At 51.7% G+C, this 13,576-nt stretch overlaps 1 protein-coding gene across 1 annotated transcript; it reads left to right on the forward strand.

Annotated features, from left to right (window-relative positions):
• Positions 1-9,413: 9,413 nt before the first annotated feature.
• Positions 9,414-11,916, forward strand: LOC136995373 (cyclin-dependent kinase 4 inhibitor B-like). Its single transcript, XM_067316038.1, has 2 exons — positions 9,414-9,557; positions 11,590-11,916. Exons 1-2 carry the CDS (start codon positions 9,414-9,416, stop codon positions 11,914-11,916), a joined length of 471 nt encoding a protein of 156 aa, XP_067172139.1.
• Positions 11,917-13,576: the final 1,660 nt, after the last annotated feature.

Consider the following 13,576-nt stretch of genomic DNA (forward strand, 5'->3'; position numbering starts at 1 on the left):
TTTTCTACTTGATATTTCATACATAAACAATAATATCATGTGTTATTATAATATTTAACTTATTATAATATATGATTCACTATAATATAATTTGTTGCAATGCATACCGTATGATTATTTCATGAAAACTGGTAATCTCCATAAATATATAGTTATGCCGTTTATATATGCAATGCATATATAATACACATGTAAGATATACAGAATATGTATTTATGTAAAATGTATAATTATAATTATGTATTAAAATAAATATCTGCTTATCGATTACTTTATGTAATATGCTTATGTTTAATTAGAACTACATTGTATGCTTATAAAAAAAGCATAACACATTAACTATATATACATATCCAGTGTAAGCATTCTCAGAACATAAATACACGTGTTCATATAGGGATTATCCCCAGTCTCAACACACAGGATGGTGTATTTTATGAAATTGTACTGCACTGTGTCCTAGCACATGGCACAGCCGTGAGAGGCCCAGGGCCAAAGGTGCCGGGGCCGCGGCAGGTGCCAGGAGGGCGGCGGGGCGGGAGCCCGCGTCCGAGCCCGCGGGCAGGGAGCGGCGGCGCGGCGGGACCGCGCTGCAGCCCGGCTGGTTCCGCGCTGCAGCCTGGCTGGTTCCGCGGACGGGAGCGCGCGGGTGAGGCTCCCTCCGCCAGCAAACAGCTGCGGTGAGGCGGGGATCCCTGCGCCAAAAAGTCCTTTCTGCCAGGCTGCAGGGATAATTCGATTTAAAATCTCCAAATACTGCCATTACACTTTAGGATTATCCAGAGTAAAATAATAGCAGTAGCGATAACAATAACGATGAGGACGCACAAAACTGGCAGGAAAATAAACAACTCCCCTAGGCTCGTGAAAAGAGCAGGGTATGCCCTCACACTCAGCAGAGCTAAATCCCTGACTGTTGCCAATCAGCAGGTCCGGGTCCCCTGCCTGGTCCAGGCCCGCTGAGGGGACTCACCCTGGAGGAGGAGGGGGGTCCCCGGCCCGGTCCCCTTCGGCCGCAGCGCCCTGCGAGGAGCTTCCCCGGGCACCACATTTCACCGTGGCATCGACGTCGGCCCCAGCGCTTGGACTCTCCCTAAAAATAATAATGATAATAATTAACAACAACGAACAGCAGCAATAATAAATATTCCGAGAAAGCCCTAAAATCACTGGGTTTAAGCAGGTGGGTACCTCGTAGTTTACTCCTCAGACAATATCGCAGACATAATTTCGTATTTCCACAAAAAAACCAATAACAACAAAACGCTCTGCAGCAGGGCTGTGGACGCCCAGGGGATAAAGAGATCGCTCTCGGCCCTCGCTCGGCCATGCATTCAGTGTTTGCGGGTATTTAGTTTCTATTGACAAAACCGTAAGTTCATCCTCCCACCGCTGCTGTGGCACCTGCATCATACACTCACACACTCATTTCTCTCAATTTTGCCTTCTCTGTCGGGGAGGTGTCTCCAGAAGAACAGGATCTATAGAAGAGCTACTTTCATTTCGAAATGGCAGTTTTCAGTCACTCATTTCCCAGGCTCGAAATCGGACTCGGTCGAGGAGAAACCATTACAGATCCTTTTACGAGCGTTATTGTTATTGTTTCTCTGCGCCCGGGCAAAAGAAGGAAGTTCCTATTAATATTGGCATTATTACTGTTTGCCCAAGCGAGAGAAGGAGGAGATGTCTAACACACATAGGTGCGGGGGGTGCAGAGGGGCGACATTCCCCAGCCCCCCCGCGCTGCCCCCGGCCGCGGGCCGCGCTGTCGCCCCTCCGCCCGCCCCCGCGGGGCCCCCCACGACCCGCACCGCGACCTCCCCGCCGCCGCCGGCCGGGGGCCGAGCCGGGCCGGGCCGGGCCGGGCCGAGCCGGGATGCGCCCCGAGACCGGCCGGAGGAAAACACCTTCCCGGCCCGCCGCCGCAGGTCGCGGCCGGGCTCCGCGCGGGCGCGTGGGCGCAAAGCGCCGCGCGGCCCCGTGTCCCCCGCGCGGGCGGCAGGTTGGGGCTGCGCGGGGCTTTTCTGCGTTTTCGCTCGGCTTCCTCCCGCCCCCCTCCTCCCTCCCTCGTCCAAAAACAGACGCTTCGGCCCGAGAGCGCGGCGGGCCGGCACCGCGGAGCGGAGCGGGGTGGGGGCGAGGAAACAGTTAATTACCCGTTTCTGTTACCGGAGGGGGGAGAAGAGATCCGCTTTTTTATTTTTTTTTCCCTCCGCTACGCAACGGCCCCGCGTCGCGTTCAAATGACCATGTGACAAGGAAATAGCTGCTTGCCCGGGCCAATATTGGCGTGCGCTTTTAAAGCGGCAGGGATCCGCTAGCCGCGCGGGGGGGCCGCGCCGGGACCCCGGGCCGCCGGGCGCCCCCCGCCCCCCGCGCCGGGGCAGCGGGGAAAAGGGGGGGGGAGGAGGGGGGGAAAGCGTTGAAACGGGAGGCGGTGTGCGGGGGGGGGGGGCGGGGGGAGGGCAAAGCGGTGTCGTCAAGGCTTTATTTGAAACCGCCGGAGCGCCCTGCGATTGGCCGCCGTCCACGGCCGGGGGGGCGCCGGGCCGAGGCGGCGGGAGGGCGCGGAGCCCGCGGCCGCCTTCCGCGGCCCCCCCGGGGCCTCCCGCGCCTGCTTTCGTCGCAGGAGCCATCATCATGGGAGGCGTTAAGGGGGGAGGGGGAGGGCAGGCGAAGCGGGGAGCCGCGATCAGCCAAACGGAAAAAAAAAAAAAAAAAAAAGGAGAGAGAGGGGGAAAAAAAAGAAAAAGAAAGAAACGCCTCCCCAATGAATGGAGGGCGATGCACCGATGCGGACCTGGCGAGGAGGCACTTGCAGCGGCGGCACGTCGGGGGACTTCCCGCGCCTGCTGCGCGCCGCGGTGCCGGTGGCGGCGGCGGCGGCCCCGGCGCGGTCCCGCGGGCGCGGCCATGGGCCGGCGGATAACGTGCACCGTGCGCTACCGGCGCGCCGGCAGCCGGCCCCGCGCCCGCGCGCTGGGCTGGGCCCTGCTGCGCGGGCTGCGCAGGGCGCTGCCGCGGCCGCGGCCGCCCCGCCTGGCGCTGGTGCTGGTGCTGCGGAGGACGCGCGGCCCCAGAGCGGGCCCCGCCGGGAGCAGGTAGGCACCGCCCGGCCCGGCCCGGCCCGGCCCGGCCCGGCCCCGGGGCTGCGCGGGCGCGGAGGCGGGAGCGCGCGGCGCTGCGGGGCCGCTGCGGGGCCGCGTCCGCGCTCAGGTCGCATCGGCCACCCGCGGGGCTGCCTCGCTCTAGCAGCTTTGCTTTTTTTTTTTTCCTCCTCAATAGAAAATGACAGGTTCTTGGACAGGCGCGATTACTTTTTTTTCCCACCTTTTTCCCCCATGCGAAGTGTTTTTTATTCTCTCGGTAAGGCTCGTTTAGAAGGAAAAAAAAATCGCTCCACCAGCATTTGGAGACAGCTCCTTGCGAACAGGAACAGCACTATTGCTCTGAAGAGAGAAAATGGCCACTGTTTTCCGAACATGTATTACTTCGCTCTGCTGTAACTGACAGTGAAATATATTGGCCTACTTTGTGCTCCCTTGCTGTTACATAAACATCCACAATAAGGGGCAGAGCTGCCGAACAGCCATAGAAAAAGTAATTAAAAGGCACATGTGCAGGACCTTGACAGACAGCCAAACTTCAGGAGCCTTTAAAGACTTTTGCCTGATTTCAGAATGAAAAACTGGATTTCTGAGGATCCATACAGCGCAGCTTAGGCCTCAGTCCTCACACATAATTAGATACGCAATGAAAAATAGGGAGATTGTTAAGTTTGATGAGCTTTTGGGAGTTATTGTGCAAAATCCTCGTAGAAGATCACTAGAGGAATCCCCAGCCTTGTCTAATCGAGAGCACAGACTGGATCTACAGAGAAAAACAGAGGTAGAAAAGAAGGAAAGTGGAAACAAGTGCATGAAAATCTCTACACAAAATAAATCCCCCCCCCTTTTTTTTTTTGATAAAAACAAACAAACAAGAAAACCCGTAATGACACATGACCCAAAGTTTGGAGATAAAGTAATTCACAGCACAGCTGCTCCAAGCTCTGGTTAGGTTAGTTCGAGCTCTTTCTGAGCATCGATTGTGGGGATTTCTTTTGTTTTAGTCATATCCAGTTTTCCTCACTAAATTCAAATACCTACTTTGCTGCATTTTTAGTAGGCCTAATTTCTTCAGCTTTCACTAAATAGGGGGAAAAGCACCCATAAACTCTGGCTGACCCCGAAAAAACATCAATGTCGAAAATAAAACACAAATCTGTAGGTACTGATTACCTTGAGGTAAATTCGGTCTATTCAAGGCAAAAAAAACCTCCCTGATCAGGCAGCATGGTCTTTCTGCACCACCACCACCACTTTATTTCCACACTTGCTATACATATTGCCTTGTTTATTGAGCTTCTCACTGGGGGGGGGGGGGGGGGAGTCGTATTCTGCTAAAATTGCCAGTTAGTTCTAAAACATTCGCTAAAACATATTGAAAAACTAATTCTGAAGGGACTGTTGAGGGGGGGAGACAAGAGGACTGTGTAGTTTGATCTAAAAAAGATCAGACTTTTTCCTCCTTTCGCCTAACTGTGTTCGATCCACGATAGGATGTAATAATACAGTCACACAAATAATGCATAACTGTTTTGCCTGCTCGCAGACAGCGAACCTCAGAATTATAATATTTCGGGACACAGTTTGTAGGAAGATGGTTGCTTCATATTCAGATTAGTTTGTATATCTAAATCAGGAAAGATATTAGCTTGCGCACAAATACAAAATACCTCTTTTTGCCCCTATTTCATATTCAGAGAGACAACTCCTTTCTCAATCTTTGTTCGAAATTAAGTCACTTAATTAAATAGATGTAACAGAGAAAAAAGGACACCCCTCCCCGAGGAAAATTAGAGAAAGAGGAGTAGAGAGAAAGAGAGACAGTCCTTCATTGAAATAGTGTCTGAAAAAGACAGAAAAAGAAATTGAAAAGAAGCTGCTTTTTAACCTCGAGTGTGTCCGAGACAGGCAACTACACTTATAAAATGGCTGATAGAGGCAATCCCGCAGCTATGCTCGCAGACAGAAAATCAGTCGTGCAGTGACTTATTTTTCTGCAAAATGTAAACTTAATTCTTTTTTTCTTTTTTCTTGTTTTGCTCCCCCCCCTTTTTTTCTTTTTTTTTCTTTTTCTTTTTTTTTTTTTTTTGCTCTTTGTCTTTTTGTTTTGCTGTTTAGTTTTTAAGGAAAGGAATATTTGCCTGTCAAACGCATAATTATTTTTGTTGCTGTTTTGTAAGCTGTGAGCTGATTTTCCAGAGCCATTACGATGTTTCACTTTTTTATAACTCCATAATCCAAAATGAGAGACAGGAATAATATGAACATAAATTTTTTGATGTGTAAGAAAAATAAGTGTCTAGGTATATTTTTACATGTATTTAAGGCAGCAGACTACATTCAGGAATTATTCCCTGTGAATGTTTACACACTTACAGCTCGGAAAACAGAAAAACAAGTATTCTTGCATGGATTTCTTAATTTTTAAGTCACCCAGAACAAGAAATCTCTCTGGCTCAATTTCTGAGGCTCTAAAATTAAGGTGCTAGCTTTTCATATTTTTACACAATATGTGTAACGAAAATTAATTATCTTTGCAAATGTCCTGAGATTTTAAGATGAAAGATAGTGTTTAACTATTTTTATTCATCCGAGTTTTGTTCCATTTCTAGCATAACTGCGAAAAAGCGTTTTTTTCTCCCCCTAATTTTTAATCAAGTTGTTTCTATGCAATCTCTCCAACCCACCCCCTACACTCGCCCCTCACGAGCCTTTCATGTCTATTTAGAGACAAGAGTATCCCAATACTCTGTTTCTATAGTCTGTATTTTTAATAATATTTAATTCATCCCTAACCTTTTTGCTGAAGGATATGATAGAACATAAAATAATTCATGTAAATATTTTAAAATATCTTTTTTCGCTAAAAGGATAGTACTTGCTGAATTGTAAACAAGGCGATTTGCTAAAGATGACTGCTTTTCATAACTGAAATTACCATCTCTATGCTGTGCTAATATCAAAATATCTCAGATCAATTTTCAGGTTTACAGTACTGTAGTATTAAAATGGATCTATTTTCAGCATCAAATACCAGTATTGTTAAGCAGTGACTTTTAAAAGAAATGAGATGAGGAAAGTAAGACGGGGTGATTTTTTTTTCTTGTAGATTGATCTTTCCCCTCCCCGAGCCCTTTCCGGGAACACGCATTGAAAATTGCCTAAATGTAAGGTTTTTGGGGGGAGGAGGGGTCCTTCTTCCCCAGTGCTGTAAGTATAATACAGGGTCGTTTTTAAAAGGCATTAGCACTGACTCAGCTATTATTTCTGTAACTTCAGATATGACTGGGTGTTATTTTTGATACTTTTGAGGTCGTTTGTTGGCACTAGAATTGCACAAAGTAGGACCTGCATTTGTAGGAGAAAAATACATACAACTTTTAGGAGCATAAATTAAAACTGTAGCTTTTATAGTCTAACAGGTTGATAACTGATTTGGAGGGTCAGCAACCGTTAGCACCGTCTCCTATTTATTGTTTGACACCACCCTGCAGTTTTGTAAGTTTTAACGGATCCTATAAAGACGCGCAAATTAAGACGGGCAATCCGACTCCCGCAGTAGCCACTTCACTTTCAAATATTTTGATGCGTGAGTGTATATTTAACTATATTTATATATTCACAAAAACACACATATACTCGTATTTTTGCAAAACACGTAAAAGTAGAAAATCTATTATCAATATTATTTCCCAGGAATCGAGATCAGCCAGTGACAATATGCAGCCCCGCCGCGCCCCAGTATTGATATAAGGTTTCAGAACACCTGACAGATAAAACCCAGGAGTTTTTCCCTGGATTTATCTCCTCATGCCTGTCATTTATACAGACGCATGGAAAAGAGCGGAAAGGAGTGTGCAAAGGGTGCTTCGCCTGTCGGGGCGGGGGGGGGGGGTCCTTTTCTCTTATTTTCTGAGCCCTAATAGCTGAAACCTTACGGTTTTTTTTTTTTTCAATCCACTTTTAAAGTTTATTTGTCACTTTTTATGGCCCGTCAGCCCTGGGCGGCCCTCGGCACTGTGCGCGGCAGCGCAACCAGCGCCGGCGCCTGCCCGGCCGCGGGTCTCCGCCGGGCGGCAGCCGCGCCTGACCCAGGCCCAAACCACCCCAATGCCGCCCTCTCCTCCAGCCGAGCCACTTTCCCGGAAATGTCGGGGAGGACCCGCTCGGGGGGACCCCGAATCAGGAAGTTTTTCCCTGAACCTCCGTCGGCAAAGCCTGTGCAGGCACGAAACCCCTGCGCTTTCTCTTTCCCGAAGGCGCGGGCTCGCCGCCACGTCTAGCTGTCCGCGCCGCGCTCCTGCGCCTCGCTCGAGCCATCTGGGGAGGGAAGAGGGGTGTTAATGCTGAGGTGAATAAAGGTACATTTCCACGGCAGATACCGCTTCTGTGGGAATCGCACCATTTTTTTCTGCAATAAAAAAAGAAGAGATTAGGGAACTAGCGTTAAAAAAAAGAAGAAGAAAAAAAAAAACTTCCCTAATCTATTTTCTGTATCTGCTCGTTTCTCTGGAGTTTATCACTGACGAACCTTGGCTGTAGCTCCGAAACGTTTAGTTATCCGCACTTCTCTGCCGAGATGATTTGCAAAGGGCTTGCTTTGCTCCTGCCGCCGAGGAAAATAAAGCTGATCGGGAGCGGGAATGCAAAGCCCTCACTGCTCTCAGCGCCCGCCTGCTTTGGTGGGTGTCCCCCCCCGGAGCGAGGGGCCGTCGTGGCCCGCTTCGGTGTCCCCCGAAACAAGCTCCGCACGGCCGGTGGCGGGCGCGGTGGGTGCGCTGCCGTGCTTGCACCAGCGTTTCGGGGCGCCGGGGCCGGCTGCTCCCTCGAGCACCGTGTGTGAGCGCGTGATGCCATCACAGCCCGCAGGACCACAGCTCCTGCTCACAGGCTCCAGCTCACTTGCTCTTTCTTCCCACCTTCACCAAAACGCGGGTTTGCCTTGCGGAGCCCGCCGGTAGTTGTGAGCAAGGCAGCGCCTCTTCGAGCTCACAGCCACGTTTCGGGTTCAGAAACTCAGAAATCGCCTCCTGTGATTTACCCAAGCACAGGTCTGGGGGGGGGGGGGGGGGATAAAGCCTTTAAAAGGGGGTGAGCTGTGTGCGGCTGGTGCTGCCCAGGCCCGCGGCGGAGGCCGGCGGTGCCGCGGGGGGGCGAGCGCTGCTCGGGACGGACGGGGCCCACGGGCGGCCCGACGGCCCCGCGCAGAAAAGCTGCTTTACTCAGGCACAGAGGGAGGGAGGGAGGTGGGGAAGCAGTGACAGAAGTTGCGTGCCGTATACTTGGGGAGTCAGGTGGGGAAAAGCAGGCCTCAGCAGTGCAACGAGGGGGACTGTCACACCCTCCGGTTGCTGCAAACCTGCGTTAGGGTCAGATTTGGCTTGCACCTTACCCAGATTTGGTCGCACCTCGGTTTTTCTGTCTGCTAGAGCCTTCTTCAGATGGCTTGAGTGAGGCAGCTCTCTTCTGCTGAGTGCCACTAGATGGATCACAAACTTCCTGCAGGGCACAGCTCTCTCTTCCTCATCCGGGCTGCCTGAGGGGAGCCGGGCCGTAGCGAGCTGGACACCGGAGGGTCAGACCCCAAATCCGCCCTCCGGGGGATGGGGGGAGGTGGGGGAAGGGCAGGGCTCCTCTCCGGAGGCAGAAGTGAAATCCGGCTGCTGCCGCGGAGCCCCTCTAGCCGCACCCGGCGCCGGCTGCTCTCCCCACTCGCCACGCACGGTCCCGCGAGCGCTGCCCACCTGCGCCCGCCGCCGCCGCCGCTGCTGTCGAGGGCGGCGGGGGGGGGGACAGGCAGGGGTCCCCCCCCGGGGAGGGGGGCAGCGGGCAGGGGCTGCGGCCCTCTCCCCTTCCGCAGCTGCGGAGGGGAGCGCGGGCCGGGGGGGCGCGGTCCGCACCCCCCGACGGGGCCCCCGGGGAGGCTGGTCCCGGGAGCGGCAGCGCACACGAGGCTGCGAAATCCGCCCTTCCAGCTGCCTCCGGCCACCGGTCGCGGCTCTCGCCGCGGCGCTGTGCGGAGGCGCCGGGGGGGCGGGAGGGGGGCGCGGGCTTGGCCGAGCGGCTGGACGCCCCCTCCCCGGGAACCTCCCCCGCCCCCGCCCCGCCGACACGGGAAGGCGGGCCGGGCCGGGCCGCCGCGGCCGTCGGGGCCGCGCTACCTGCGCCGGGGCGGCCCGCGGCACCTGCGGCGCGGCCGTCGGGGCGGCCGGGGGCGCGGGGCGCCGGGCGGGAGGCGGGCGGCGGAGGAGGAGCCGCGGCGGCCGGAGAGGCGCCGGGAAGGCCCGGGCGGCCGGGGCGGCGGGGATGGAGGGCGGCGGCGGCGGCGGCGACCCCCGCGACCGGCTGGCGGGCGCCGCGGCCCGCGGCGACGTCGAGGAGGTGCGGGCGCTCCTGGACGCGGGCGCGGACCCCAACGGGACCAACTCCTTCGGGAGGACCCCGCTCCAGGTACGGGGCAGCGCAGCCGGGGCTGCGCCTTGCTCCGCTGGCGGGGCCCAGCCAGACCGCGGGGGGGGGGGGGGGGAGGGAGCGGGAAAGAGGGATATTTTTTATTTATTATTATTATTATTATTATTATTATTACCGGAATCGGGCTTTAAGATCCCACTGCCCGAATATAGCCTCGCGTCTATCGCAGCCCTCATCTTTGTGCAAATAGTGGATCGACTTTAGAGGGGCTTCGTCCGCAGCAAACGAATTATTGTAGTGGGTGTTTAGTAGGGGAAGCGGGACTGCAGAATTCGCTTCCGAATAGATTTGAGGAGGTGACTGCGTTTCGATCGGTTTCTTATATTAAAAAAAGTTGCCTAAACGGGTCTATTTCCCAAAGGCAATCGAAGTGGGATCTCACAGTAGTATTTCCATTTGAAAGAACAGCTCAGGGTATCACTTAGAAATTGTCGCTAAATAGAAATTCTAATTTGGAAGCGTGCATTATTAGAAAATATTATTATTATTATTATGTATTATTATTATTATTGCTATTATTATTTCTGTTATTATTTATCAGTAGTAGTAGTAGTATCTATTAGGATACTTTGCATTCACAGATATTATGAATACCAGTTTATAGGTATTGTTTTCCAGGCTTTTTCAGAGCAAACAGGGAATTTTATTAATCGAAATATTTAAACTGGATCTTTTAAGATGCTCATTGAATGATTAATATGTTATGATTTAAATTGCATTCGTTTATTCATGAAAAGGTTTTCTCATGTTTTCATTTTACTGATATATTTAACGGTGCACAAAATAAGATGAACAGCCATTTTGGACCCTGCACTTTTTATATGGGAAAGGGATCTTGTTTGTAAAATAAATTACAGATGGAAACAGAGGACAGGCAACTAAGAAAGTTATTCGTTTAGGTTTTTTTCCTGGTTCAAATCCCTGATGAAAATGATCTCCAAATTTTTGTAAATTTTCTCTTTTTTTCTTCAGATTGAGACTAAGTTCTGTCCCCATTATTAGATCTTTGCAAAATGGCTGCCACTCCAACATGTGGACTCTGTTTATGCTTCTGAAAAACTTAATCGAAATAGAAACTCACTTAATTTGTGAGCATTTTCACACTGGCATTATAAACACAATCAAATACTTTTAGTCCATAACCAAAGTCTTCTTTTTCTGGGCTAAAAAATAAGAAAAAAATATTGTCTCAAGAAAAAAAGAACTGCAGTATTAAGATACAGTTATTCAAGCTACAGTTATTAAAATTCCACTGAAAAATGATTAATCAACTGTGTTAATAACACTACAAGTGGCTTATTTTGTTTAATTGTGCCTAGTGAGATGAAATTGCTACTTTTGGTAAGTTCAGTTACCGAGTGTCATTAATGTTCTGCAAGGAAGCTTCCTGCATTACACATCTGTGTTCATTAGCTTTCCTTGCTCCTTCAAAAAGAAGTACGGTCTTAACTATTGCTGGGGCAGAGCAAAACGGCTCAAACAGAATTTAGCACAGAAGAGAGCTCAAAAGAGAGGAAATCCACACAGGGCGCTGAAGAATGCTAAATCACTGTAAGAGCGATTTAACGCAGCTGCCTTTCTCTGCCCGAGCTTGGTGTGCTGTGGAGCTGCGCTGCTGATTGATAAAATACATAACACATCAGCCGCGGCAGCGCGTTTTAGCAAGGCTCCTCAGGGCTGCTGCAAAATAAATGGTACATGATATATTATATGTGTATAGTAAGTAGACTATAGAACAGAATAAGTGGAAGAGAATACATAGAGTATGTATGAATATTATATGCGTTATATATATAAAATATATTAACATATATTTGTATTCAGTGGTGTGTATATATGCAGCTCACTGCTGCAAATCGCTGAAGTGGGAATATTATGCTAAAAAGGGGGGGAGGGGGGCAACCCCCAGGCCCTGACGAGCCTCTGCGGTCCCACGCGGGTCCGGGGCCACGCGGGGCGGGCGCGGAGGGCGGCAGCTCTGCGCGGCCCCTGACGGCGTCTCTCCCCGCAGGTGATGAAGCTGGGCAGCCCGCGGGTGGCCGAGCTGCTGCTGCAGCGCGGAGCCGACCCCAACCGCGCCGACCCGCGCACCGGCTGCTTCCCGGCGCACGACGCGGCCCGCGCCGGCTTCCTGGACACGCTGGCGGCGCTGCACCGCGCCGGGGCGCGCCTCGACCTGCCCGACGGCCGCGGCCGCCTCCCCCTCGACGTGGCGGCGGGGGGCCCGCACGGCCCCGTGGGCCGCTACCTGCGGCACCCGCCGCCCCCCGCCGCGGGCGGCCGCCCCCTGCCCGCCGCCCCCCCGCCGCCGCCGCCGCCGCCGCCGCCGCTGGGCTGAGCGCCCCGGGACGGCGCGGCGGCGGGCGCGATCCGCCAAGACGGCCCTCGCTTTGCCTTCGCTGCCTGCCTTCCCCTTTCGCGAGGGAGCCCTGCGCCGAGGCACAGACCCGCGACGGCCCCGGCCCCGCCAGTCCAAGGCCGGTCCCCAACCTGCGCCCCCCGCCCCGCGGCGCTGCCCCCTCGCCCGGCCGTCGGGGCCGAGCCCGCGGGGCTCGCGGCGGCCCGCCCCTGCCCCGCGCGGCGGGGGCGTCCCGGGCGCCCCGTCGCCGCCGCCGCCTCCGTGGCCCGCTCCCGTGTCCCGCTTCCGCGGGGCAACAAGTGCCTTTGGATTTTCTAAGGAAAGAATAAAAGGAACAAAAAAATCTCCCTCCGCGCTGCGGAGTCCCACGCTCTTCCCTGCCCAGCAGGCTCTACGCCAGGCAGCGCACAGCAGCAGGTGATCCGCTTGCGCTCGGGAGGGAGGCAAAAAAGATCTCGGCATTTTCCCCCCCATTCTGCGATAAGTTCGTGTCATTTAGAAAAGCTAGAGTGCTTCTGTTCACGTACCAGTTTCCTCACTGCCCCGCAAGTCACTGCCTTGATCTCCGTCAGAGCGTCTTGCTCATGACGGTGCCGATTTTATTCCTTATAGCACTATCCGCGAAAGCTTTGCGTTTCAGTGTTACCTTAAGATCCCTTTATATAGTCTTAGTATAGCACTCTGAAATAGCGAACACTTTGGCCACCTCCTTCAGAAATTTCATTCGTGTTCCTTTCTCTTCTCTTCCCCAGAACCCCCAGCTTAGAGAGTCTGAAAATGTCTGACGCTGTCCAAAATTAGCATTTCGGAACAACTACGAGTTTTTCAGATAGGTGTATTCAGGGAACAGTCTCCCTGTGGGAAATCAATTGACAATCTCTTACTCCTGGCACAAGTTTAATATTTGGAGGTACCCCGTTGATTCAGAAGATCCCGGCAGTGAGACCGCTATTTTTAACACAGTTTCTGGGCTCTCTAAACCAGATATTGGGAAACAAAAATGAATAACCGCATTTTGCTATAAATCTGTATCTCTTCACACCCATTGCCTCTGGTTTCCCTGAGCGATTTACATGGTCTTCCCAATGTTTATACTACTTATATATGATCAAATACCTGTTATTTTTCAATAGCGAAATATTAAAGAGGATGGCTTAAAATAAACGTCATCGTGTTCAACTATTAAAGAGTTCCGTAAACAGCACTATTCAAGACTGGACAGTGTTATTTATTTCAACTTTGATCGTCTCTGACAATTTTGTGGGGGTACATATATATATATATATATGTATATAAATATATAAATATTCGATATTCGATATTGAATATCTTCGATAGCTAGAAAGATAATGTATATACAACATATATATATAATACAACATATGTACACGCAAGTAAAATAAGCACGCTTCTATTGCAGATGTGTATTATTACACACACAAACACTCGCACACACGCACAGGATTTAAAAACATTCATGAAATCTGGCAATTTCCTTATTTAAAACAAGGCTTACAGAGCAGCAGGAGAGCTCAGCTCCACTTCATGCCTTTGCATGATTTTACGAGCTTTTTAAAAGCTCAAGATTTTTTTCCTGCTATAGAACTCACGGTAAACACACGCAGTAGCGTAAGGCTCC

The sequence above is a fragment of the Apteryx mantelli genome, chromosome Z, assembly GCF_036417845.1.
Source record: "Apteryx mantelli isolate bAptMan1 chromosome Z, bAptMan1.hap1, whole genome shotgun sequence".
Taxonomy (NCBI): domain Eukaryota; kingdom Metazoa; phylum Chordata; class Aves; order Apterygiformes; family Apterygidae; genus Apteryx; species Apteryx mantelli.